This window comes from Prionailurus viverrinus, chromosome B1 (assembly GCF_022837055.1).
Source record: "Prionailurus viverrinus isolate Anna chromosome B1, UM_Priviv_1.0, whole genome shotgun sequence".
In the NCBI taxonomy this organism is placed as follows: Eukaryota; Metazoa; Chordata; class Mammalia; order Carnivora; family Felidae; genus Prionailurus; species Prionailurus viverrinus.
In genome coordinates, this window is record NC_062564.1 from 17,440,468 (window position 1) to 17,467,836 (window position 27,369).

The 27,369-nt window shown below is 39.7% G+C and overlaps 1 protein-coding gene across 4 annotated transcripts in view; it reads right to left on the reverse strand.

Annotated features, from left to right (window-relative positions):
* The window catches only part of FAT1 (FAT atypical cadherin 1), a 133,762-nt gene that overhangs the window by 77,177 nt on the left and 29,216 nt on the right, over nucleotides 1–27,369 (reverse strand). For all 4 annotated transcript variants that reach the window (XR_007151514.1, XM_047855608.1, XM_047855609.1 and 1 more), the window contains exon 3: nucleotides 1,157–1,471. Coding sequence is in view for 3 of the 4 variants with exons in the window: in XM_047855608.1 (XP_047711564.1) it covers nucleotides 1,157–1,471 (315 nt within the window). In the remaining variant the exon portion in view is untranslated. The remainder of the gene's footprint in view (nucleotides 1–1,156; nucleotides 1,472–27,369) is intronic.

Genomic DNA, 27,369 nt, shown 5'->3' on the forward strand with positions numbered 1-27,369 from the left:
CAAAGAACATTATGAAATAAGAATGGTAAGGATAGGAGATAATGGTAAGGGATAGCAAAGACTGGTAAGGAAGCAGAGAATGCCTCCTTAATTTTGATTTGTGTTTATTATACTTCCTTAATGTATCAAATAGACAACCCAGTGACTGAACAGGCCAACTCACCTAGAATAAGGGAAGACAAAATTAGCAAACACAGGATGGAGGTATGTACATATATTTCGGCCAATCTCCCCCTTCAGAATGTTCTGTTAACCACATTCTACCATAAAGTGCCACATCACTGAAACATCCCTAAGCTCAAAGGCCAGTGATCTATTTGATAAGAAGCTTCATTTCCTGCAAATAAACCGTCTTCTCAATTCATATGGTGGTTCTGTTTTAATGGTGATCACGAAATCAACGAGTACAACAAAAATGATAGCTACAGGGAAGCTCTTTTTCGTGTGAAATAACGCAAAAAAGAAGCAAGAACTAAGAAAAAAACAGAGGCGCTGTCAAATCTGTAAAAGAACAGAGTAAAAGTTGACAAGGATTTTGGAAGAGGATTCTGGAGTCGAGGAGCTACCCACTTAGAAGTAGGGGGTCAGACACTGAGAAAACAGAAAGGAAACTTCTGGAAAGCAGTTCAGGAAAGCAACAGCTGCCAGTCTGAAAACTGCTTAATCTTGATCCCCTACTGCCTACAGAGACAGAGCACTGCTCGATGGAAAAACTGCAAAACCACACAGAAAAATACTGAATTGTCAGATAAATTCCTTTGATAATTCTTCGTAAAAAGCAGAGTTCAGAAAATGGGAATACTTAGCGGCAGCACAACTTGCAGGAAGTTTAGGATGTATCAATAATTTAGGAGCTGTTGCTGAAACACTGTATTAGTTTTTTAACCTGGAAGTGAAATTGAACTATGAGCAATTGTAAATTGTAAAATGCAAAATGAGCAAAGTCATAAAATAGCTTCATAAAAACAATTTCAAACAATTTCAAAAAGAAACACAGCATTTGGACTAAATTTTCATCAGGAAATAAAGCCTTATTTTGAATAACCTGAAAAGGAAACAATTTACAAAAATAAAGTGGTAAATTAAGAAAATTCTTCATTTCCCCATATCAAGAAGCGTAAGCATGAACCTTTCACATAATACCATTAACACATACCTGTTTTAGGATGTATTGAAAAAAATCCTTGCGGATTTCCACTTGTAATTTTGTACGTCAGCTTGTCATTAGAGCTAGAATCTGCATCAAATGCCTCTATTTGGACCACAGATACATCCTTGGGAGAATTTTCTATTATTTCTGGGTAATAAACAGGCTCTGATGTCTGTGGGGCGTTGTCATTGACGTCCTCGACCTCTATGTAGATCTCTATAAACGATGAGAGAGGCACGACACCCCGATCAGCTGCATAGACTGTTAGCCAGTAATGGGAGGTGGACTCCCGGTCAAGTCCGTCTGAGGTCTCTATGACACCTACAGAGAAAGAAGAAGACACGTCAACAGCAACCACAAACTGCCACTTTGACCAAGTGTCAACCTCACTAACAACTCTAACTTAGCAAAGTCTTATGTGTCATCAGAGCTGCACGACCCTGGGCAAGTTGTCTGACCTCTCTGTGCCTCTGTTCCCTTCCTATAAAATGGAAATAATTAAATGAACTAATACACACATTAACAATTAGAATAGTGTGTGGCATGTAGTATCGGCTATAAAGTCTCTGTCATTGTTGGTTTTAGGTGTCGGGCACTATGTGGACACGATACAAATATTCTATCCGTTAAGTGTCCCAACAACCCAGCGAGATGGGCACTGAGAGACCATCTAACGGCCCGATGCTCTGTTTCCACAGATGCAATTTATGACCACTTGAGATTTGCTGATTTTCCCAGAGGTTCCCAGAGAGAAAAATCAAAAAGCTGTGGCCCGGATCAGGGTCCCCACTCTCTAGCACCCCCGTACCCACGCTGCATTCGCTTGTCCACTGCTATGGTTTAGACAAGGAGGCTGCGGCAACACTTCTCGACACATCTCAGTTTGGAACACACCCCCCTTACGGCGGCTAACAAAACAGAGTACAGTATTTCAAAATCCAGAACGAGGGTTTGCCCAAGTCTCCTGCGCACTGAAAGAAACCCTTCAGTTTTACTTCCCTTAGGCAAATGGCAAGACAACCAGGGTGCTAAACACAGAAATTCTCCCGCTGCTAGGAGCTCCACAAGGGCAAAGGCCACATCCCTCTTAAATGCCAGTTTACCCTGCTCCTTACCCAGAGGCCAGTAATTATTTATCAAATGGACAAACAACAATGAATAGATGACTTAACTGAAGTTGGCACGAAGTCCCTCAACTGGGATCCAAACTAGAACACGTTTCTTACTAAGTCAACTAGTGATACAGGAGTTCCGTAATTACAAAGAAGAGGGTGAAAGTGTCCGTAACGTTTTGGCCCAGCCATTGAAACCAGTTGAAACCTTACTTAATCTCAGGATTAACCACTTCCCAGGATGATGATCAGGTAGAAATAGCCATTTCTCTTAGCAAATCCCACTTTTTTACTCAATGGTGTGATCCTGTCCTTTTGCTCTCCCCAAATACATCCTTGAAGTTTTTTCTTCTGCGTTAATATCATTCCGAACTAATGCTATTTTTAAGGTTTCTACACTACGGTTCCAGACTGGACTTTGGAAATCCTACAACTCTAGAATTACTAAAGTTTCCCATTTAATGCAAAATACTATGGGAAAAATAAGAGATGTCAATTTGATCTGCACTCAGAAATGAAAGAGTATTTATCTCAACCAAGCATAATTCTGTATTTTTTACTTTTTGATCATTGCATCAATTTAAATCTTTACTTATTTGAAATAATATCAGAAAAACTCATTTATTTTAAATGTCAGATAATCACATCTAACACTTCCCAAAAGACTTACAAGTTATAAATACCAAACTTAACTAAATATTAAAACGTGAAAGAGATGATCATGAAATGAGTATCACTATCCAGAAAGCATTGTAGTTATTTACAACTGTTTAATTCTTAGCAAACCCTCAAAATGGATCTGTAACACTCCTAGAAATAACGAATAAAGCCTCACAACTCTCAAATAAAAAGGAGCTAGGGGCGCCTGGGTGGCTCAGTCGGTTGAGCATCCGATTTCAGCTCAGGTCATGATCCTGCGGTCCCTGAGTTTGAGCCCCGCATCGGGCTCTGTGCTGACAGCTGCTTGGATTCTGTGTCTCCCTCTCTCCCTCTCTCAAAAACAAACATTCGAAAAAAAAAAAAAAAAAAAAAAAAAGGAGATATCTGGTCTCCCTATGCAACAGAGACAACTGTCAGATAAATTCAACATGTTTTCCTTCTTGTCTGGTCCCAACATAGTCTATGCTTACTCAATCTGTCCAGTAAATTAGTAAAATTCTACCTGTTTTTAGTCTGAAAGAGGGTCCTTAATGACCAAGGGAAAATAATCTTTTCCAGTTTCTCTTTTTCAGCAAGGGATGCAGAGGAAGTCAGGGAATAACGTTTTCTCTACTAGGACTAAACATTGACAAATGAGCGTACATATGTTCCTCCTGTATTCTGCCATTAAAATGTAACATAATTCATTTGACAGGTGAAGTATTAGCAAATTTCAAGAAGACAGCTACCTGGTGCTTGTAATCCTCCTCTTTCTGGTTCTAATATTCAATAATTCATGCTGCTATCCACTTAGTAGAATCGGGCCCCTCTAAATGTGATCTGCAGGCATTTAAAAACTCATAATTACAGAAACAAATTAGTTCAGTGTTTACTATATGCCACGCACTATGCTGTCTTACATGCGCTACTTTGTTTAGTCTTTACATCCAACCTGACTACACATGTGGTGTTATTATCCCCATACCGCAGATGAAACACTAAGATTAAGAGATGAACTTTCCCAGGGTCATAGCCAATGGCTGAGCTGGAATTCAGACACTCTGAATCTCTGATGTCGGTGCCAACGAAATGCCGTCAGTCTTAGGGCTAGCGTGACCAAAGCATAGTCAACAAAAATGTTTTTAATCGAGAGTGAAGAGTGCACACACGTGCATGCACGTGAGCACAAGAGGAGGAGGAGCAGACGAAGAATCCCAAGCAGGCTCCATGCCCTCAGCGCAGATCCCGGCGCGGGCTTCAAACCCACGTACTGTGAGATCGTGTCCTGAGCCAAGAGCAAGAGTAGGATGCTTATCTGACTGGGCCACCCAGGTGCCCCAGCAATTAAAATACTAAATATGCGTAAGTGGGATGCTCAGATGTTCTTATTTCATGAATTCAGGACTGTATATATTTCCATCACATAGTGATTGCTAAGATGTTTATGCTTTGATGTATTTTGATTACATCCCTGTAAAAAAAAATGATTTAATACAGCTCAGAGATAACAATAAAGTGAATTTCTGACTGCCAAAGAGGAAGGAGAGCACGCTGAGTCATCCCTTCTAACCCAAATGCTCAAATTCATAACCATTCAACTCAGTTTACTGTATTTGCAATACTACAGTATTTACAAGAGAAGTACACAAAAGGCGTCACTAGGTGCTTTACATGCATGAAATCACACGACACAGACAAACTGTAAGATGTTCATCTCAGCTTCACAAATGAGAAAGAGGACAAACTTTTCCAAGCCTTAGAGTGGCTAAGAAACAAAGGAGGTGGAAGGAAGCAGGATCTCAACCCCCAGACGGGCTCCAGAACTCTGAGTCTCCACCACAGGATGCACTGTCATGATCACACGCTCCACGGCACCAAGGAAACTGGGGACCATGAGGGACTAATGCCACGAGGAGAGGCTACAGGTTTTCTACTGCTTAAATAAGGGTCCTTCCCCACACTTAAAGGCCAATAAAAGAAGATTCAAGGATTCCGCTTGGTCACAGAAGTTCAGGCTGCGGTGCCTAAGTACTATTCTAACTGCTGATTGTAATTCTAAGCACTATTTTAAAAGCATAAAAAGTAGGTGGGAAAAGACCATACGCATGCAAAATTATTTTATGTTCTGCTTGTTTGTCTGTCTGTTCAGTCACAAGACACAGCCCCTTAAGAACCCCGGGCAGAAACTTCTGAAGCAGGCATAAAGCGCTGCACTGAGCACCCTCTTCAATCTAGGGAGAGGAGACCAGTGGCCCAGGAACGGCGGGGAGCAGGGCAGAGAATACAGGAAGAGTAGCAGATCTAGCCTTGGCAGCCGCAAAATCACAGCTATGGACTGGAAACCCCTTAGCAATCCAGCAGCTCAACTCCCTTGTTTTTAAAGAAAGTTGAAAGGATTTGCCCAAGTTTACGAAAGCTAAACTGGTACGGAGTTTAGAATCCAGAATGAGGTACCTCCTCGGTCAGGGGGGCTCATTAGAACTGATCATGATTTACAGAGGTCTTGGCCTCTGAGACAACCAACAGACCCACTGACCACAAGCAGCGTCCACTCTTCCGGTCACGGTGTTCGTACCCCTAGCCTTTGTCACCCTTCTCTACCAACTGCTTCCCGTAGCCGCAAACAGCACGGATAGATGGATTTCTTCTCTAACTTCAGCGGGACCTTCATTCATAAAAGAGAATCTTCAAAATTTCACCCTGTGGACTTCGAGCCTGTACCTTCGACACCAGAAAACAACAACTAAGCCTCCCAGCCAGCACAGAGAAATAAGCCTGCTGTGTCCATCCTCAAAACTCCAGCTCACTCCTACTTCTACCCATAACCCTCCACCAACCAACTTCCAAAAACTACTTTTTTGCACCCCGGGTTATAAATTCTCCTTTCCTGAAACAAGTTTCAAGGAACCAACAAAATCTTAAATATTAAACCCTAGTTTTTCAGACACTTCTCACTAACACCTACCACAACAGTACCAACTTATTCGGCATCCACACGCACACGCTCTTCATCTGTGGCCTTCCGCCTGTTTACGAACTTCTCCCCTACTTTCTCTGCCATCTCTGCTCCTGTTTTTTATTTCCGCTTTCACTTTCCGAGAGAGTGCCACTTGCCACCAGATGATCCCCAAGCCCAGGCTGTGAAAGACAGAAGCGGTAGCCCGGGCTTTCCACAGAGCTTCCTCCCGCCAGACAAGGAGAGATCGATGCTCTGAGAGAAAATGCCAGTGAGCACGGTAATAGGCGAGCACCACCTTTCTCATCATGAGGTTATGGCACAGAAGCAGTCGACAAGGTAGGGGTGCTGCTTCCTGATCCTGGGATGTATATTTTGAGTACGGAGACAAGTTTAGACAAGCCTGTTATACGCGCCACCCAGCAATGTTACAAGGAATCATTCCTTTGCTTTAATGAAACATGACAGAAGCAATAACGGACTAGCTTTCCAACCTCAAGAATACAATGAAGACATTTTCAAGAAAAGTTGTTAATAAGCTGAAAAATTTGAAAGAAGCCGGAAATCTGGAGCTATTAAAGTAAAAATATTTATCATTCCAAACATACCCGCTAGGATTGCAGAGCCACCACCAGATGTCACTATGGAAACTGACTTTAAATGTGCATGCAGTGGAACTAGACTGAAAGGGGGGGAAAAAATACAATGTAATTGTTAAAAAAGAGTTTGGCCGATGTGGCTGAAAATACAGCTCACAGCAAAATGTCTTTCTAGAAGATTCGTCATTTTCCACAGATAGTCATTAGGTACTCATGTTGTCGTTCCACAGTCCAATTATTCAATGGGTACAAGGTACAATGCCTGGATGGCTCAGTCGGTTAAGCATGCGACGTCCGCTCAGGTCATGATCTCACAGTTCGTGGGTTTGTGCTGAGCTGTCAGCACAGAGCCTGGAGCCTGCTTTGGATTCCCTCCTTCCCTCTCTCTCTCTGCCCCTTCCCCACTCACGCTCTGTGTCTGTCTCAAAAATAAATAAAAAACATTAAAAAAAATTTTAAAAACAAAAAAAAAACAAAGGGTACAGGGTACAGTTGAGTACAGTTGCTCAAGCCAATGATCCTAAAGTAGTAAAGGGTTTCCAAGAATAATTAATTCCTACTATCCACCACTGATGGCTAATGATGATGTTAACTTGAATATGCCCTCAAAGAGGAAAGGCCAGCATTCGCTCCAGCTGACAAGGTGGAACAGGATGCTTTCAACACATTTTTAAGGCAAAAGTAAAATTATATGTAGTCACTTTACTGCCAAAAAATAATTTAACTAACGCAAATTTCCATGGCCACAGAACATCTTTCTCCCTGGAATTTTCCTATTTTCTTTGTTTAACAGGTCTTGGCCCCTTATCCAGCCCCAGTGCCAAAGTTTCAACAAAACCTTGCTATTTCAGATTCTTCAGCAACTCCAACTCAAAAATACTTATAATCTTTTTTTTTTTTTTTTTTTTTTTTTTACTTTTCTGGAACCAAACTTAAGGCAGCAATTGTATGAAAAGCCTCTTTAGTCAATTACAAGAAAAACTTAAAACATAAAATAGAGTTTTGGATAATATTTTCCCTACAGACAGTAAGTGACTAACTACCCCTTCCTCCAATTCTGTAGTCTCATCATGTACAGAGTAACTCTTCTGGAGATAAATGTTTTCCCAAATATAAAAACAATACACACTAGAGATGCAATATGTATGTATCTGACATTAATCCACAAAGGTTACTCAAGTGGTTAACTTTTTCCTAATTATGGAAAAATCAGAAGTCTCATAGTTGTCATATTAAACATGCTGCTACAAGACATTCTGCTTTGAAATTACATTTAAAAAGTAGACTATGATTTCCCTATTAAAATGCAAACCCTTTCAGGGCAGGGATGTTTTGCCAGGTAAATAGTGGGTACTTGTTAAGCATGTGTTGAAAAGAATGCATATCATCAACAAGTTAAGTCTGAGAAACACTCACAGCCAAGAGGAGCCAGGGGAGACAGGACGACTAAATGCAAGGTAGGAGACTGGAGAGGATCCTAGACCAGAAAAAGCACATCAGGAGAAAAAAAAAAAAAAAAAGCTAAGGAAATATGAGTGAACCCCAGGCTGTAGTTAATAAGAATGTATCAATATTGGTTCACTAGTTATAACAGATATACTAATGTAAGATGTCAATGAGGAACTGTAGGTGTAGGAGCTATATGGAAACTGTACTATCTGCTCAATTTTTCTGCAGATCTACTTAAATTTGTTTCCTTCAAGTAATGAAACTTTTTTGAATTTATCTCATTTTCATTAAACAGTAAATTACATATATATACATACACACATACATATGTGTGTATGTATATATATATATAAGTCAAATTAAACAAAAAATTTATAAAGAGAGCAGAGAAGGGAGGCAGAGGGATAGAGAGAGGGACTCTTAAGCAGGCTCCACTCAGCACAGAGCCCAATGAGGGACTCGATCCCACAATCCTGGGGTCATGACCTGAGCCAAAATCAAGAGTCGGACACTCAACCGACTGAACCTCCCAGGAGCCCCTCATTTTTTTTTTTAGTAACCTCTATACCCAATGTGAGGCTTGAACTCATGACCCCAAGATCAGGAGTGGCAAGCTCTACTGACTGAGCCAGCCAGGCATCCCTGTAAGTCAAAATTTTAAATGCCTGAGACCACACAAAGTAAATATCCCATGCTTTTGCTAATAAAAAGAAAGGTCAAAGTAAATAAAATCAACAGCATCCCTCATGGGCCAAGCAAACTGCTCGGCAGTTTCCTAGCACATCGAACAGTTGGATAGAGGCCTCTCTGCCCTCTTACAGCTAAAGACCAAGTCAGTCATGTCATACAATTATCTTTTCAGTTTAAAGACATGACACTATTACCATGACCTGATCTTTCAAAATCAATGACATGCTGTATCATTTGATGAGAAGCCGTTTGTGGTTGGAATCACAGCAAGCTCAGCGAAATGTTAATAATGATGCCGATGATAACATTATAACCGCAAATACATATACACAGCTCATGACGCGCTGGACACTACTTTAAACACTTCCCGTAGATTAACTTATTTGATCTTTACAGTAACTCTAAGTGTTAGGTAATATGATCAACCTTATTTCACAGGGGAGGGAACAGTGTGAACAACTTGCCCAAAGTCACAGCTTGCTCATGGTGGAACTAGGATTCAATCCCAAGGAGACTGGCTTCAGATAATCATGCTGTAGCACCTCCCAGTCTCTGGCATTCTCTAATTAGTGGGAAGCATGAAAGCAACTGAACACAGCCTGCAGTATCCAGACAAAAAGCCCTGGCTTTTTGGAATATAATGACCAGATGGAAAAAAAAAATGGTTTTGCTGTCTTCACAACATTTGGGGTTCTAGGTAAAGTATCTGATGCTACAAAAATTTTGTTGTTCTGTGCCATTAAGACATTAGGCACATTCCGTAGTTTCAGGAGAAAAAGGAAACTAGTGTAATATAAAACAGTACATATGATACAGCTTTAAAAAAAGGTATGTATATTAATTACACAGAAATGTCAGTGATCTACAAGTTAAGGAAACAAATGAGAAAGAAATCTTTATGAAGTACATAAAGTATGACCTTGGTTCTGTTTAGTTCTGATTTAAAAATAACAAACACACAACACACAATTATACATGCAGGGAAAGATAAAGGTCTACAAATAAACAAGGTAATGGAGAGACAATAAAGAAAATCAACTCAATGAACCGAATTTTTAAATTTCTGTAACAATGACTGTTAAGCTGTATTTAAAATGTGCATGAAAAATGACAAACCTTTAAGTACCAGCAGTCCTGTAGAGGTTGTGCTAGAATAACCTTCATATTTTATTTTCCCTTTATATTTTTAGATATACTTTCATTTCCAAGTATTTTAACGGTTTCATTTCATCTAAATAGATGGGGTAACAACAGTCTACTTAGTCTGACAGTTTCAACAATTAAAACTCAAAAGTATTTATATGTGAAACTTACAAAGTTTTAGGTAGGCCTAGGAAATTCTAAAATTATATTGCTCAGAGGTAGGTCATAAATTAATGATTAAAAGGAAAGCTTTTTATGCAGTAACTGCCGATCTGTTTTTTCATTATTTAAACTGTCTATTTACATCATCTTAATTAAAATGGAGATCTAACAATTCTTTCCATTAAAATTGTTGCAATAACTTTAAAATTAGCTGAGGAGGCTTTCTGACTTGCAAACTTACTAAAACATATTAAGTTCATAATCAGATTTTAAGCATCATGTTTCAAGTCCAAGGATTTCTTCAGCTTTGCAAACAGTCCCATGGCAAGTTCTGCTAAACCATGTTTTCATGCTTTCTTGAGAAATGATTCCAAATTCTGACTTCCATGTCAGAGCCATTACTGTTGTTAATGAGGGCTTTCATGGATAAGCTCTCTTAAAGAGGATCATCCTTGGATATCAAAAGTATCACCTGAAGACATACTCATTGGATAAAACTACATACACAAGACAGCCTTTGGAGGAATTAAAATTCAAAAGATACAGTTCACACACCAATGGTAATGTTTCTAGCAGTTTGTTCTGTATGTTAGAAGTTGTACAAGTTCAATATTGATTATTTTTTCCACATTCTATTTCTTGGATGCACACTCAGCAAGTGCTTTATATATGCCACATATTTAATCCTCACAGTTAATTCTGTAAGCTCGGCAGTCCTTCCTCATGCTCCGTATGCAGAGGTTTTCGAGCTGAAAAGTCACTGTTCCAGGCATTTACTCACCGTAAGGGGAATACATTAACCAATGAATTCATTAGTGAATTGTCTTACCAGTTAGCCATCATTGCACTTACATATAATAACTTGATTAAGCCTCAAAAGTTAATTGCCTTGAGCTACCCAACTAGTTGCAGAGAAGAAAAAAACCTAAAACCTGGCCTACTAGCTCTAGAGCCCAAAGTCCTACGCAACAGAGTACCTCCCTCTGCCTTTCTTACTCCTATGGGGTAGCAGGGCTGTGATTCAACAAGGGATGCCTGCCTCTCAAGGCCTGGCTCTTTTCTTGTAAGCCTGTGTAGGTGACCTTCATCAATCTATCTCTATTAATGAAAAGAAAAACTAACACATAACAAAAGTTTACCGGCGTTTGGCCACGGAAGGAGGAATGACAGGATTTAAAAAGTATAAACCCAACCAAATGTGGGCCAAACAGACTCCTACTCAAAGTTCAAAAATCCCATCTAAGTTTAGGATAAAAAAGGAAAAAGGACATAAAATAGGATCCAACGCTGCTCTGTATTCACAAAGTTGGCACACAGTTGACCTTTGAAGTACATGGAAATGCAAGGATCCCCACTCATACGTGGATCTTCTCCAACAGATGCAGTATAGTGCTGTAAACGTATATTCTCTTCCTGATGATTTTCTTAACCTTTTTATTTCTCTAGGGTAATTTACTGTAAGCAAACCATATATAATACATGTAGCACAAAAATGTGTTAAATCGACTATGTCATCAGTAAGGCTTCTGGTCAACAGTAGACTATTAGAATTTTTAGGGGAGTCAAGTTATATGTGCATTTTCAACTGTGAGGGGGCGCGGTCAGCGCTCCCAGTCTGCACACTGTTCAGGGGTCAACTGTATTTTCCTTCTTGCTACATGAAAGTTCAGACTAAATTTCTATTACATGCAACACAACAGGTAGTATGTAAGGCATCCTGTGATACTGAAGATCACTACGAGGGTATCGTAAGTGAGCTGTGAGCGCAGTTAAAATACGGAGCAGTGGGTGGGAGATCCAGAACTCCAAACGCTAAGCCAGCTGTAAAGTTGTGCGTCAGATAAAAACAGGTATTTTAAGGATCACCCCTCTTTGGAAAGGAAATCTGTGAGTTTTTTTTTTTTTATCTAGTCCCAATATTTATTTAAAAAAAAAATTTTTTTTAACGTTTTATTTATTTTTGAGACACGGAGAGACAGAGCATGAACGGGGGAGGGTCAGAGAGAGGGAGACACAGAATCCGAAACAGGCTCCAGGCTCTGAGCTGTCAGCACAGAGCCCGACGCGGGGCTCGAACTCACGGACCGCGAGATCATGACCCGAGCGGAAGTCGGCCGCTTAGCCGACTGAGCCACCCAGGCGCCCCTAGTCCCAATATTTAAATAACAGGTTTTTTAAGAACTTTATCCTATGATTTCCTCTTCATTAAAAATGATCTTACGTTGCTTATAGTGGCCTGGATCTTGCTAGAAATTAATCTTGAAACTGGCGTTATTGATTTACACGTTCTTTCGTTCACTCAACAAACATAGGGTTCCTACTGTTTGCCAAGCATGGTATGAGGTGCTAAGGAAACCAAGAGTAGTAAAACAGGGTCCTGTGAGAAAGACAGTTAAATAAAAGAGGAATTTATTCTATGGAACAGTGGAGAGAGAGGGGGAAGAAAGCACAAGTATTTGAGAAGGGCAACACAGTAATTTAACAACTATTTAATATTTTCTATTTGTTTTATAAATATTTTTCACACAAAGGTCAAATAAACCTTTTCTTAGGTTTATGAGTCCCTGCCTGAATTTTATGATGCAACATGTAATTAAGTTAATTAAAAAATAAATAAATTGTAACAGGAGCTCCTGGGTGGCTCAGTTAAGAGTTCAACTCTTGATTTTGGCTCAGGTCACGATCTCAGGGTTCGCTGAGATCCACTGTCAGCGCAGAGCCTGCTTGGGATTCTCTCTCCGCCCTTCCCCTCCTTTCCCCCCCCCCCACCCCTCAATAAGTAAACTCTAAAAAAACAGAATGCACAGTCCATTTTGTGAGCAGAGACAGGGAGAGGAGGCGGATATACACTAAAACGGTGGGCTATAGGGGTGAGTGAATTTTTTCTTTGTGTTAGTATTTTCCAATTTTTGTACAATAAATACGTATGCATTGCAAAACATTCTTTTTGTAAACCTACACACATAGAGGATTAATCCAAAGTGTATCCAAGAGAACTTAAGAAATCTCAGAAATGTAAAAGCAACCTTTCAAAGTGAAGACTGCCTTACAGGTTTCCATAAGCCGAGTAACAGCTGCCTGAAACATTTGTATTGCAGAGTATGCTTTAGCATCAAGAAGACAAGGCACTATTCAGTGATTAAAATGTCAGTTGACGTGACTCCGCCTCACGCCCAACTCCTTCCAGCGCTCCCTGGCTAAAGAAGGAAAGGAATGAGATTCCTCCGCTACAGTCAAGTATTACGCTGGCCACTGTATAAACACAGCTCTTTCCAAAAGAGACAGTTGTCTCCAGAGTCCTAGAATGCACAAGGCTCGTTGAAGAGCAAGTTTTCCTTTTTCTAAGGTTTGTTTAGGCTTCCATAAAACAGATCCTAAATACAGAAAACTGCACCTATTTATTTTTCTTAAAACAAAACCTGAGACCCACATGCAGTTCAGCTAAGCCCAAAGGAAGGCATGTTTTACATAAACTCAACGCCGGTTGAAGCAAATACCCTGTATAAACCACCCCTCCCCTTCCTATCACCCCAAAGTCGCGTTTTTCTCCATTTTTGGTTTAAAAAAAAAAAGTTCTCTGTTAAATTGCATTTTAACTACAAAGCAGTTTTTCAGTTTTAAAAATTCAAATTATTTTACAAATGTAAAAGGTATAATTCAGAAGCAGTATTCAGCTACTTGAAATATTCAGTGTGCTGCCAAACCCAATCCTACAAGAACTCAGAAACTTAAGCTACGCCTCAATTTCCTCACATGGAAAATGAGGAAAACAGATATAAGGACTAAGCGATTAGTATAAAAATAAAGGCAATTCCTGCTAATCATCTACTGTGATGCTTGAGAAACTAAAGCAAAGTCAAGATTTAGGAAGATCCTAACCAGAAGTGTAACACCTTCATCCCTAACCTCGGTGCTTCCAAGGATGTACTATTACTCCAGAGAACAAACTAGCTAACACAAACCACATTATGATGAGGCAGTGTCTGAAATAGAACTATCAGAGTCACTTAAAGAACAAGTGACTAAAATACCCCTAAGCATTCTGAACTGAATATTGTAGAGCAAAAGAAATTTAGACCTCTATGGCAACATTTTCAAATAGACAGAAGTTATTTCCAGTGATAGTAAAATCTTACATGTGCACAGCACACACCAATCCTGCTCAAGTGGCCACTGACATCTGTCGTCATAAGCTCTCCCCTGAACCCCAATAAAGTACAGAGGGACTTTTATGAGACATTATAAAGTCCCATTTTCAAATATGGCATGATGGTGGGAAGAATCAAATTAGAAATTTTGGGAGCAAAGACAGCATTATCAGATACTATCTCCTTCCCCACTTATTTTCATCAAGTTTTGATCAAATTTCAGCAAGGTTTCAGTAGTTGCTACAGATTTAGGAGTTAAAACTAACCAAGTTCAACAGAAGTTGCTCGAATGTACCATGATTATTTAAAAGAATTTATTTAAAGCACAAACCTTATACCTATGTACCAATTAACCCTTAGTCACCACAAGTACAAAACTATGAATATCACATGGAGGTGATGAACATTAGAGGGCCTTCTTATCCAAGATCTGGGAAGAAAACTAGATTCCCACCCAGGTACAAGAATATGAATCACACAGCTTCCAAGATTTTTTTGTTTTCCAGCCTATCAATAACTTACCTTCTGAACTGCTAAAAACTGTACATGTTTCTAACGCAAGACATTTTAGGGACCTGTACACGTAAAGACTGTTTTGAAACAAAAAACATTCTTCTGAGAGAAAAGAACTGGCTTTTAATGATTTCCTTTAAAAGTACTTATAAACAGCAATCTTACCCATGGGTTTATATGCAAAACCAAAGAGGAAAATTGGTTTGACAAACCATCAAAACTGACAGGAGTGGTAAGAAAAATAGAGGAGTGGGGGCACCTGTGTGGCTAAGTCGGTTCAGCCTCCGCCTTCGGTTCAGGGCATGATCTCACGGTTCGTGGGTTCGAGCCCCGCACCGGGCTCTGTGCTGACAGCTCAGAGCGTGGGGCCTGCTAAGGATTCTGTGCCTCCCTCTCCCTCTCTGCCCCTTACCCACTTGCACTCGGTCTCTGTCTCTCAAAAATAAACATTTAAAAAAAATTAAAAAGAAAAGAAATTAGAAGAGCATTTTCCTTTACCCCCTATCACAGGGGTCCTCAAGGAGCCGAGAGTCAAGTCTGGGCTGGGAAACACACTGGTAATTGGGCTTGTGGGGCAGGAAGACAGCAGCAGGAAAACAGAAGTGGGGGGGGGGGGGGCAGGCATCTACTGTAAATGTAAATGGCCCCTCCCCCGCTGAAGCGGACTGCCTGCTCCCTCCCCTGGCACTGACTGCCCTGTGCCCCCGCCATTCACCTTCAGTCATGGACCACAGGGCTGCAGGACCCTGTCCCCGTCTGTCTCCCCTACCTCCTCCTGACTTCCGGCTGCCGTACAAGCTGCTTTGTATTTAGGGGGCTGCCCTTCCCAAGGATCAAAAATTGCCCTCAAAAGGCTGGCTCTCCACTCTGGTCATTCAAGTCCCAGCTTACATTTCCTCCTTGGAAGTCCTTCCCTGAGAACTCCATTTTACTTACTTCTTTTCTTTTCTTTTCTTTTTCTTTTTTTAAGATTTATTTTTTAGAGAGAGAGCAAGCAGAGAAGGGCAGAGAGAGAAGGGGACAGAAGATCTGCACGGACAGCGGGGAATCTGCTTGGGAATCTCTCTCCTCTCTCTGCCCCTCTTTCTCTCTCAAAATGGTTAAGAAAATTTTTTCATCACAAAATACTGCATATAAAATTTAATAAAACTGTGTTTTCCCGTTGTTTTCAAGAGTTATAACACATTAAGATGACTACTTAATTCCACTGTGCTAACACATAGGCATTCTGTAATTCTCTTAAGCAAATGATTCAACAAGCAAATTAATAGTTTAGTAAACTATAGATATACGCTTACCTATTTAAGAAAATAAGCTAGAATTAATCATGTTTATTTGCATTTAAGAATGTATTAAACCCATAAGAGATTCTTCATCCCATATGAACCCTATCTACCCACTCAATTAGGTCATTATGAACTATGGGTATCTGACAAAATACATCATCTTCTTTAAAAAACAATGAATTTTTTAAAGATATTTTTAATTACACTTTTTTTTTTTTTTAAGGGTGTGATTTGGACTAAACCTCCTCTCCAACTGTATTATACCCCACCCCAGACAGAGGTCCCACAGCACAGGACATATTAGTGCTTTGTGCTCCCACTGAAATGAGACTGTAGAAAGGCCAGGCCCGGCTGTGAGAGGGAGAAAGTGCTTTTGCAAATTTCCTGTTGGCTCTCACACAAGACTCACCAGCTACTGTTAACTGTGCTTCCTCCTGAGAAGAATGTGCCTGCCTTCCATACCTGAACATTCCAATACACAGAAAATAGAACTGACCCTTGGCCTATTTTCAACAGGATGGAAGGAAACTTCTTTAGGAAACTTTAAATAATTACCATGTATTTTCCAAAGCAATCAATATTCTTTTCACAAGTCAATGACCACATGTTAATCATTAACGTTAGGGTTAACAGGGGAGGAGAAAAAAAAAAAAAATCACACGTCCCATTACCCCACCCGTGTTAATGGCAGCATAGTGAAACACTTTCAGGTAAATAATTCAAATAGGGTAACAAAACAAAAATATAACACATCTGAACTAAAAGGGTAGTATAACATTAAACATGAGGCGTGGTTTTCATTTAGCATTCTGTGTTCAGTTTGAACTGAAAACGTCCATCTCTTATTATTTTTGGCAACTTCTTTTATGCCCAAAATCAAGTCATGAATTTCAGGAATTCAGCAAGCAAGCCCCATCTGTGCATGAAACACTGTATCTAAAAGGAAGAAAGTCAACCAGTGTCCTAATCCCTTGGGCAAAAAGTATAAAGTAGATCGCCACAGTCTCAAAACCAAAATGCCACAGACTAGCCAAGAAGCACGTTCCCATCTTATCTGGCCTGACTGTGGTTCACCTCACCTTTCTTTCATTACAGGAAGGGCACTCCAAGGGCATTACCCTTAGATCAAACAAAGCATTCCAAGAAGGCAAAGGCATTCACACGAAGCTCTTTTCGCAGGGACAGCAAGAACAAGCCTTACATTTCATGAATGAGTAAGCTGTAATGAAGCATTTCTGTGTCCCTTAAATAAAATTTCAAATAGCTGATAGTGTGTGGACTGCAATCAGAGAGCATTAAAAGACCACTACAAGGAGAAAGTTAATAGGAAAGCCAAACTTCTCTATTTTTCAGTAAGAACAAAAAAAACATGAAGGCCTAAAATTTTACTTCAAATGAAAAATCTTCATTGAGATTTTCTTAAAATGACAGATTTACAACCTGCAAACACACAGGCCTAGATTGCTACAGTGTTTCTAGTTACTCCTTAGCTAAGGATTATGCATTCAACATTTTGTTTCACTCTAGTTAACTTTTCCTTTGAGTACATCTCAGATGGTATTTCAAGCATTTAGCCAGTAATTTTCAACGTCAATAATGTTTTCTATATATGGGATTCTGTAATTAAAGCAGATCTCTGATTTCCATAAAGCCAACCTACATTTGGTTACTTTAAAAAAAACAGTGAAGACTTTTTGTTCACTTCTACAAGAGCTTGAGCTTACTTTATTCCCTTCAATTTAGGCAAGAAGCGGGCAACTCTCTACTAAAAGAGAACACAGGGGCAGACCCTGAAGTCTCAGTTCTGTTTGGTAGGTAGGTAGACAGGTAGGCTGAACCACGAACACCTCCAAGTTCATCTTATGTTATCTATAGACAGCAGTCCATTTCTAAGCTCCCAGGTTGGGGAATCTGCTGTAAGGAAATCCACTTCCCTTAGTTAAACAGTCTAATTGTAATGTTACCAAAAAAACCTAAAATTAATCAAATCCTACTCTAAATTCTTTGACTCTCTGACTCACTTTTAACAATCCCTAAAGCTTGAATTCAAATATGTACAGGAAGTAAGCATTGGGAAATAAAGCCCTGAAGAGCTGTAATCAACCAACTGTTCCATTAAAACAGACAACCACTGTCTGGTTTAGAAAAATAATGGATTTCTTACTTCCAGATGATTAAAGATGCATCCATTCAGTACGGCCGGCCGCCTTTAGAATGAGTCCCCCAAGGCAAGTAAGGCAGAAAGTTTGTGTACCATAATTATTTGTGAATTTTCTTCTCCACCCAAATTCTGAAGAAACCAAGTAGAGATTTTTTTCCTGTATACTTCCTCCCATCTTCATCATTTACTAGTAAATTAGACTTTAAAAGAGGTTTTGTGAGTTACTGCAACCACAAGTATGTACTATGAAGCAAACAAACAAAAAAAAGGAGTGGGCTTCTGAATATTCTTTTTTCCAAGGGCTCAATAAAATCACTTCAGTATACCTAAAATCAATGTATTAACCTCATAATATCTGGGCCTGCGCTACAATTCTAATATTTAATTCTTAGATCCACTGTCTAAATCAACTAAAACTTTATCCCTGTGTTGTTATTGCTGTTTTAAATTGTTCTTTGCCCAATTATGTTTTGAATAGAAACCTGTGTGCTTTAATCTGCTTCATACCCTTTTGTCGGTACTGGAGTCACTAGCTGTCAAGAATTACATGTTGCCTGATAATATCTTGGATAATTTTTCTGTGATCATCCCATGAATAAGGTAACTTGTCTTAATTCAATCACTATGCTGCTGAGTATGTATTAGCTATGGACTCGGGTTAGTCAATCTACAAGGCCCACTTAGGGAATACAGAGGAGCCTGTATTCTTGGTTGTAACAGTAAGATCACTTTTTTTTTTTTTTTAAATGACTGAAGTGTAGTTGACATGCAATGTTACCTATCAGTGCTCAACCACAGTTACTGCTGTCACTGTCACCATCCAGCATTATTACGGTATTAGTCACTCTAGTCCCTACGCTGTGCTTTTCATCTCCATGACTTACTCTATAAATAAACACATGTGTATCTCTTATTCCCATTTTTAATCACATTTATTATCTGGAAATCCAGACAATTAAAAATTCATACTAATCAGAGGCTTTTATAAAGAGTAGCTAACCAAGTGAAATAAAAAGGTCCCCAGGACCTTTATCTGGCACTCAGGAAACACACATTTAAAAAACAAAACAAAACAAAACAAAAGAAATAAGCCTCAAGAGGTCACTTGGGACAAAGATCCAAAAAAGCTAAGTGAATCAGAATAGCATCTCAAAAAGTTGATGCATAAAAAAAAATAAGAGTTTTCAAACATATAACCAGACACAAAACGAACAATCACCATTTCAATTATGATAGTTCCCTGAATGAAGTAAGTTTTTCCACCAATAATATACTGGCACCTTTTCATTTTCTGTTCTTAAATCCAAACAGTTAGTGGCAGCAAGAATGCAGAGAGGAACACTCTCAAAACTGCTAATGAGACTTTTCTTTCTGGATGAATATGTGGCAATTTGTTTTGTATCAGAGAAACATTTTTAAATTTTTATTTTCTTTAACCCAGTAATTCTACTTTTTGAAACTTACGCGAGGGCAAAACAAATACATCAACAAGGAAATGATTTAAATGTTCTAAAACTGGGTGTTGTTAAATGCATTAGAGTTTATTTCTCTGATGGTATTCTATGTAATCAAGAGTCACATTCTGTTAGAATACTTAAGAATCATAAAAAGCTGGGGCGCCTAGGTGGCTGTCAGTTAAGCATCCGACTTCGGCTCAGGTCATGATCTCACGGTCCGTGAGTTCAAGCTCCACATCGGGCTCTGTGCTGACAGCTCAGAGCCTCGAGCCTGCTTCGGATTCTGTGTCTCCCTCTCTCTCTGCCCCTCCCCTGTTCATGCTCTGTCTCTGTCTCAAAAATAAACAAACATTTAAAAAAAATTAAAATAAAATCATAAAAAGCTGTGAATATGTTAAAAGGCCATCAATAATATATATGCACTATATAATTTTTTTAATCCAGTACCTGTAGAGGGTGAATGGGTGTGCATGTGTATATAAACAAGTTGGCAAAACTTCAATGGCACTCTAGGCAGAATTTTAATAAGTTTTTTCTTCTTTATAATAGTCTACATTTTCCCAGTCTTCTACAAGGTGATATATTATTTCATTGGAAAATAAAGCTCATTTTCAAATGTGGGTTAGGTCTCTGCCCATTTTTCCCAAATGCTCTAAGAGATCTCTTCAAAGAAAAAAAAAAATCAACATTATATAATCATTTTCAAACTCCCCTTCCATGACCTTTAAGGGGACTTCTAAAGCTAACAGACTCCCCAGCAGGAAATAAATCTGTTGCTAAAAGGATGCACCCACAGAGTTATGGCAGGATGCACTGTCAGTGGCTTTGGCAACAATTTCCTTTTATTATGCCTTTGCTCCCAAGCGCTTTTCAACTGGGGGAGAATCCTGAAGAAGTTAATAGGTCCTTAATACATGCTCTGCTGCCTGAATGGATTCCTGTTCACAAGGTAATAGTTGAGACCCCCACGTGGCCCTTTCACAAGGACTTTAGCAAATCCCCTGCAGTGAGATGGCCCCAGGGCAGCTCTGTTTTCTGCAGCCCAGGCTGTGACCTAATCAGTGAGGTCCCCAGCAAGACAATCCCTACATTCAACAGTCCTGAAGAAATGAAGCAGGAGTTGGGGAAGAGTTCAAGCTTTACTGAGGAAAGCTATTTACCTGTCACAGTGATGGTTCACCCAACGGGGCTTTAAAAAAAAAAAAAAAAAAAAAAAAAAGGCAAAACAAAACAAAACAAAACAAAAAACCCTCCAGCTGCTTCAGCAGATTCCTGGCCAGCAGCCAGCACAAAATAAACATATTTACTTAAGCTTCATTCACAACTTTTGATGTGAAACTGTTGAAGCCCAAATGGAAACAGGTAGATCGCTGATACACAAGAGTAGCAGTGGCAGTACAGCAGAATAGGTTTTAACGGTCTGTGTCCATTTCAATGGCACGAAAAGTGTCATGACGAGAATAAATAGGGCCCAAAAAGTCATCTCAGTGTGCACACCCCAAAATCGACACAGCAAATTCCAAAATCTCAAAATGTGACTTTTTAACTGCGGAAAGAATAAACAGAACAGCGAAACAACACAAGAGTGAGTCTACACAAGGGAGACTTTTCATTAACTGTCCATAATCCCAAAGAGAAGGATGGAAAACAAGGGTTTTGAATTACACAGGTTAACAGTTTTGTTAACCCACAGGAACTTGCTTGTTAATTGCTAAAGGATGCTTTCACTTGGAAATGATAGACCTCATCTAATCAAATCTTTTGGAAAATAACTGTAAATTTGTCTTAAGACAGCATACTTTCACAGAAAGATTTACATCTCATAGGTCAAATGAAATTAGAATTTCTACCAACCTGCAAAAAAGCAATTTGAATGGGGCAAATTAAATAACAGATGTTTATTCTGAAGGAAAAAAAAGACACGATTCGGAATTTGATAAAAGCTGTCACTGGACAACTTTTAATTGAAAACAAGGTTCTAATTTGAAATTAACTGGTAGCTTGTTTTCCTACATCCATTAACAGAAAGAATCCGAGTCAAATGACTGCAAAATGAGTTTCCATCTAGCTTTGACACTAGTTTAACATCAGAAGAACTGCTTCACTGTAATATTTTAAAAGCCATGCCAGGATCTAGGCCATCAGCATCTCTGACAAAGAAATTTTCTGCAACACCAGCATAATGGGTTTTTAACGTCCTCACTGAATGCCATTAGAAGACTGGGTATCCTATCCGACTCCCACACAGCACTGAACTCAACATGCAGAGCGACTTAACCCTTCCTGCTTCCCCTTCCAGCCAGGGCACACCAGCCAGTCATGGAGGGACAGGCCACAGGGCCACCACCTCACCTGAGTGGCTGGGCTTTGCTGTGAATCAACAAATATTAAACCTCTGCTTTAATAACCGGCACTGGAATGGGGCCAGTCCAAACTGAAATGTACTCCTAAGTACAAAATACACACTGATTTAAAGACCTCATGCGAATGCAAGAATGTAAAAGATCTCATTAATATTCTTCTATGTTGATTTCATGCTGATGTGACACTTTTCAATCTGTTGGATTAAATAAAATTTATTACAATTAGTTTCACCTGTTCTTTTTTAGTGGCGACTAGAATATTTAAAATTACGTACGTGGACAGTATTACCGAGCAATGCTGCCTTAACTTGTTAGTACTAACTCCTTTGGTGATTTGAAAAATTAAACGGCAAAGTAAACACTGGCAGAATTTACACAGTTGCGCCAATCTGTGAAAATCAGCTCACATCTTTCACATGAGTACTGGTGTATGTAAACAACAGAATCTAAACAATGGAACATTTCCACTAAATGGTTTTATGGTATATTCTGGGACATGAATTGTTTTGCTGTGTTTGTTTTCATTTACACAGGTTGTACTGATTAGGGATCTATAATGCAGGATCATCTCTAATCCCAAAACAGAGAATTTAAGACTGTTACGCTCTTAGATACAATGGTGTTTTGCAGACCATATTCAAGATGCACTATTAAAATACCAAATTTTAGATCAGCACCTCTAGATTAGGTTTCTCATGAAACCTACACTTCTGTTATAGAATCTTAATTTCATCCCATGAAAGAATTTTGACCGTTTTGGGGGCACCTGGGTGGCTCAGTCGGTTAAGCATATGACTCTTGATTTCAACTCAGGTTAAGATCTCACAGTTTGTGGGATCAAGCCCCATGTCAGGCTCTGCGCTCTCAGCACTGAGCCTACTTGGGATTCTCTCTCCCCCTCCCCACCCGTCCCCTGCTCAATCTCTTCAAAATAAACAATCATTAAAAAGAAAAGGAAGAAACCTGACTGTTTACTATTTAATGATCACTGAACTCTCTTAAGGAGTGAACAATGAGCAAACACATTTTACTGAGATCACTTACTTTTTTCATCTCTGTCCATTATTTTACTTGTTTTTCCAATGTCTTTGAGATAAAGAACACTAACCAAGGTTTCATTCTATCTTCTCTAAAAGAACCCTGTTAAAGATAGGTCAAGGATTCCACATACAGGTCAAGGTGTTTAAAGACACTTAACTCCCCAAAATTTCCAGACAGAAACATCAGAATATTTAGTAAGTCAGTACATCAGGAGTTTCTGTTTCAAACCGTGCGATTTCTCATCATGGAGCATTTTCCTATTTATTCTTTTGCAAATAGGTCCCATAACAGATCTAACACAAGCCAAACTTAGCAGAATAGTAAGCAGCACTAAGTACATCTTCAATTTATTTGTAACACACTGCCATTTAAGCTGAAACTAAGCACAGGGATGTGTGTGAAGCCAAAAGACACCAAAGCAACCCTCTGATGTTCTCACTCTGTTCTGGCTTCGATTTTCATGTCCCCCACACCTTCCACCTACTTCTCCAATTCCTCCAAGTCTTTCATCCCTCAAGGGAAAGCACTAAATGAATGAAATAACTTGTGACAAAATAATTCGTAAGAAAGGTGGTGTTAATAAGCAAAAATAGTATCTGCAAGTGAAAGGCTCTCGTGGAGAACTCCTTGCCGCCTTTTACCACTCGACAGTCTCTTCCTTTGGCATTTTAAAATGCCATGCAAAAACTGGGATTCCCAAATCCCCTTGGGGGCAAGCAACTTAAGAAACCTTTGTGACAAAAACAGGAAGAGTGAAGGAACGGAAGACTAGTGCTTTAGTGTCTTAACACTTCTGGCAATACGCCGGGCATCTCTTAAAGTTCTAGCTTAAATGGAAAGATTGTAAAAATACTTTGAAGTATTTTACTACCACTAAATATTTTCACAGTATTAAAACCCTGAAGTATACAGCTGACTGTGGCAGAAATTTACGATAGCATAGATATCTGCACAATTTTCAAAAGCCTTTAAATTCTTGTGCACATTTAACATCCAAAAGGAATGTCCTCATCAAAGGGGAAGAATATCAGATAAAGTGCCTCTGCGGTAGACTGAAAAACGAACCCGGTATTTTGCAGCTGCACCCAACAAGAGGTGCGGACTATTTTCCTAACTGTTGCATCACCTTGCTCAGCCAATAGAATGGGAGAAGTGAGAAGGTAGGAGTCTGAGCCTAGGCCAGGAGATCCAGCTACTTCGCTCCTTGAGCTCTAGGGACCCTGACGTCCAGGCTAGGCTGCTGACGGAGGACAGACACAGGGCTTAGAGGCCCTCGTCCCCCGCCAACATCCAGCCAACTCCCACGAGTCCCGCCACCCAGCTGACCAGCCACTGACCCGACAGGAGCAAGCCCAGCTGAAACTGGCGAAGGGCACACACCCAGGGGAGGTACGGCCCAAATTGCCAACCGACTGAACAGTGACCTAAATAAACAGTGGCCGTTGAAAGCCACCAAATTTTAGGACGATCTGTTTACCAACGAAAGGCAAAGTAACACGATTCTCTATCATTCTTCTCACAATAGTAGTATCAGGCCACATATAATAAAAGCTCCAACTCAGCTTTGCACGTGTCTGCACCTACTCCATCACGTCTTCTATCCCCCTCACCAAATCTAACTGAACTTGGCCATCGTCTCCTCATTTCTGTGACTCTCACCTGTTCCCAGGTGCCAAATGTGCCCCCTCTGAACACATCTCCACCCGAATACGCAGAGAAAACTTCCACAAAGGTTTTCGGACCTTCCTTTCATCATCCTAAGGAGTTATTTATAAATGAGAAAAACAAAATTAACTGACCGTGGACGAAAAGTTTATAGGATTAGACGCCCAGGGGACAAAAGGAGACAAAGAACAAGCAAGAGTTTTTAGAAATTTGTTATTTAGATGCAGCCACCACTTGAGTGTGAAAAATATTTTTAGTTTCTGCATAATGTGTTCTCCTTAAAATAGCCTCATCATTGGATTTCCCTTAACTCAGCTAGGCTTTAAAAGAAGGGTTTGCTTATAAGAGCACCCCATCAACAGAAACAACCGAAGATTTACAATACAAATAGCTTTTTTAAAGGTTACAACTACAGGGGCGCAATTTAATCCAGGAAACGGACCGTTTCAAAGACCCTGTGGATCTCTAGAACTACTTACACGAAGCTTTAGGAAATTCACTGATAGTGATACTAACAAAAATAGAGTCTACTAATCTGACAGCCTTTTCAAAAGTTCAGAATTTTGCCACATAATGTACGATGTAAATGGATATTCGTCTTTCACACTTAGAACAGAAGCATTTTTCAGTTCAGAGGGTAACAGGCAATAGCACCACCATGCAGCCCAAGAAAATGGCAATGCCCCGCCCGGTATTCTGTGCCTGGAAAGCCGCTGAGCCGAAGATTTCCAGTTCTAGGCTGTGGTGCTCCATCTGACATATGAAGTTGCTTCTGCAGAGAACACAACATCAACAAAAGAAAGTGCGCTGCTAATGAAGCTTTTGTTACGGCTGTTGTTCTAATTCCCTCATTTTTCAGCTGCTTCAGAGGTGTGGAAAACGAGGGCGGTTTTAAGTGCATTAAAAGGACAGGCAGGCCTGAGGCACACACAGCACTTCAGCTGGATACGGAGACGAAGTTCTAATTGGGAACAGAGAACAAATTTAAAAGGTCTTTCCCAGTCATAGTTACTTAGATATGGGTTTGCTTTTGATACTCTGTCAAAGTCTAATTCAATTTCAAACTACTCATCCATCAAGTATTGGCTGGGTGTCTACCATGTGCCAGGTGCAGTTCTAGACGCCAGCCATCCAGGGCCAGAGTCCCCACCTAGGCTCACAAGGCTGGCGCTGTGAAAGAAAAATGACTAAAGCAGATTTTTTTTTTTTTTAATATGTTAAAATCAGGGGCGCCTGGTTGGCGCAGTCGGTTAAGCGTCCGACTTCAGCCAGGTCACGATCTCGCGGTCCGTGAGTTCGAGCCCCGCGTCAGGCTCTGGGCTGATGGCCCAGAGCCTGGAGCCTGTTTCCGATTCCGTGTCTCCCTCTCTCTCTGCCCCTCCCCCGTTCATGCCCTGTCTCTCTCTGTCCCAAAAATAAATAAACATTGGGAAAAAAAATTAATATGTTAAAATCATATTAGCTTTGAAACGGACAGTTTCAAAGACTCTGTGAATCTCTAGAATTACTTATATGAAGCTCTAGGAAATTCATTGAGAGCGATACAGATCCTACGAATCTGACAGCCTTTTCAGAAGTTCAAAATTTTGCCACATAATGTATGATGTGTATGGATGTACGTTAAAAAAAATCATGAACCTCAAATTATTAAACTTGATGTTCTTTAGACGTGATGATCCTCAGTTTGACTTCTTTCTAAAAATCAACAACACTGAGCTAATTAAAGCCAAACACAGGTATTATTCACGTTCATGCTTTCCTAATCAGCTTTCATCTTCTACATGAGGTTAACACGCTTGTAAGCAAAAATATTTCCTTAAAAAAAAGTTTGTTTAGATCTAGCCTTTAAAAGCAACTCATTTCCATTCGGAGGCTTCAACCAACAAACTCACTTGGTATTTACATAGCAAATTCATCTTTTTTTCATTAAAAATGTAAACACCTTCAGCTGAGCAACAGATCAAAGGAACACCATTATGTGACAAACATTTACTGCGTTTATCAAAAGATGAACATCACTGAATAAGTATTTACTAAATACCAGCCGTGTGCCAAGCACTGTCATGAGAGAAATAAGAATGTCTGAGACTGCCTGATGTCAAGCAGCTTTAGGAGTGAAGGGGCCAACAGAAATAGTAAGAACTAAAAGCAAATAGATTTTAGAGAACCTTTTAACTAAGAATTTATGGTGGGACTGCTTTAACGTATTTTAAAGTTAATCTAACTTTAAAGTCATTTTCCAAAGAGCAGTTCTTGCTTTCAACAGAAAGTCTTCAACTCATGATAAAGAAAACACTGCTTCGTGAAAGACTCCAAAATCACTGTTTACAAAATCTCATCTCCAGAGGTTTAAAAAAAAAAAAAAAATGACTAGAAGTGATATGACTATCAACGCCCGTAAATCAGAGATCAGAACATTTTGCCACATATACATGGATTCCGCCTGTCACTGTAAAGTTGTTTAATAAGGGACTAAACTAAAAATGGTTTAGTAAGTCTCAAATGCTCTGATCTTTAAGTCCATTTATATAAAAATCCAGCCTGTTAGGGAAGTTACCTTTATGATTAGAAGCCTGAGTTTCCTGACAGATTATTTACCTTAATAAATAAAGGCATACTAGCTGAGCAAAGAGGGTTTCCATGGTAAACGGGCGCCAGGGAAGATCAGATCCTGGCCTAGAGGGCTGCTAACTTAAAAATAGATACAGTGTGTATTATGTGTCCTAATTATTTTATCACAATCGTCCTGCACGCTTACACGGGGAGACAGGGCTCTGCCGATACAGGTGTGTGGAGAACTGCACACGACTGGATCACCGGGAAATCATCTTGAAT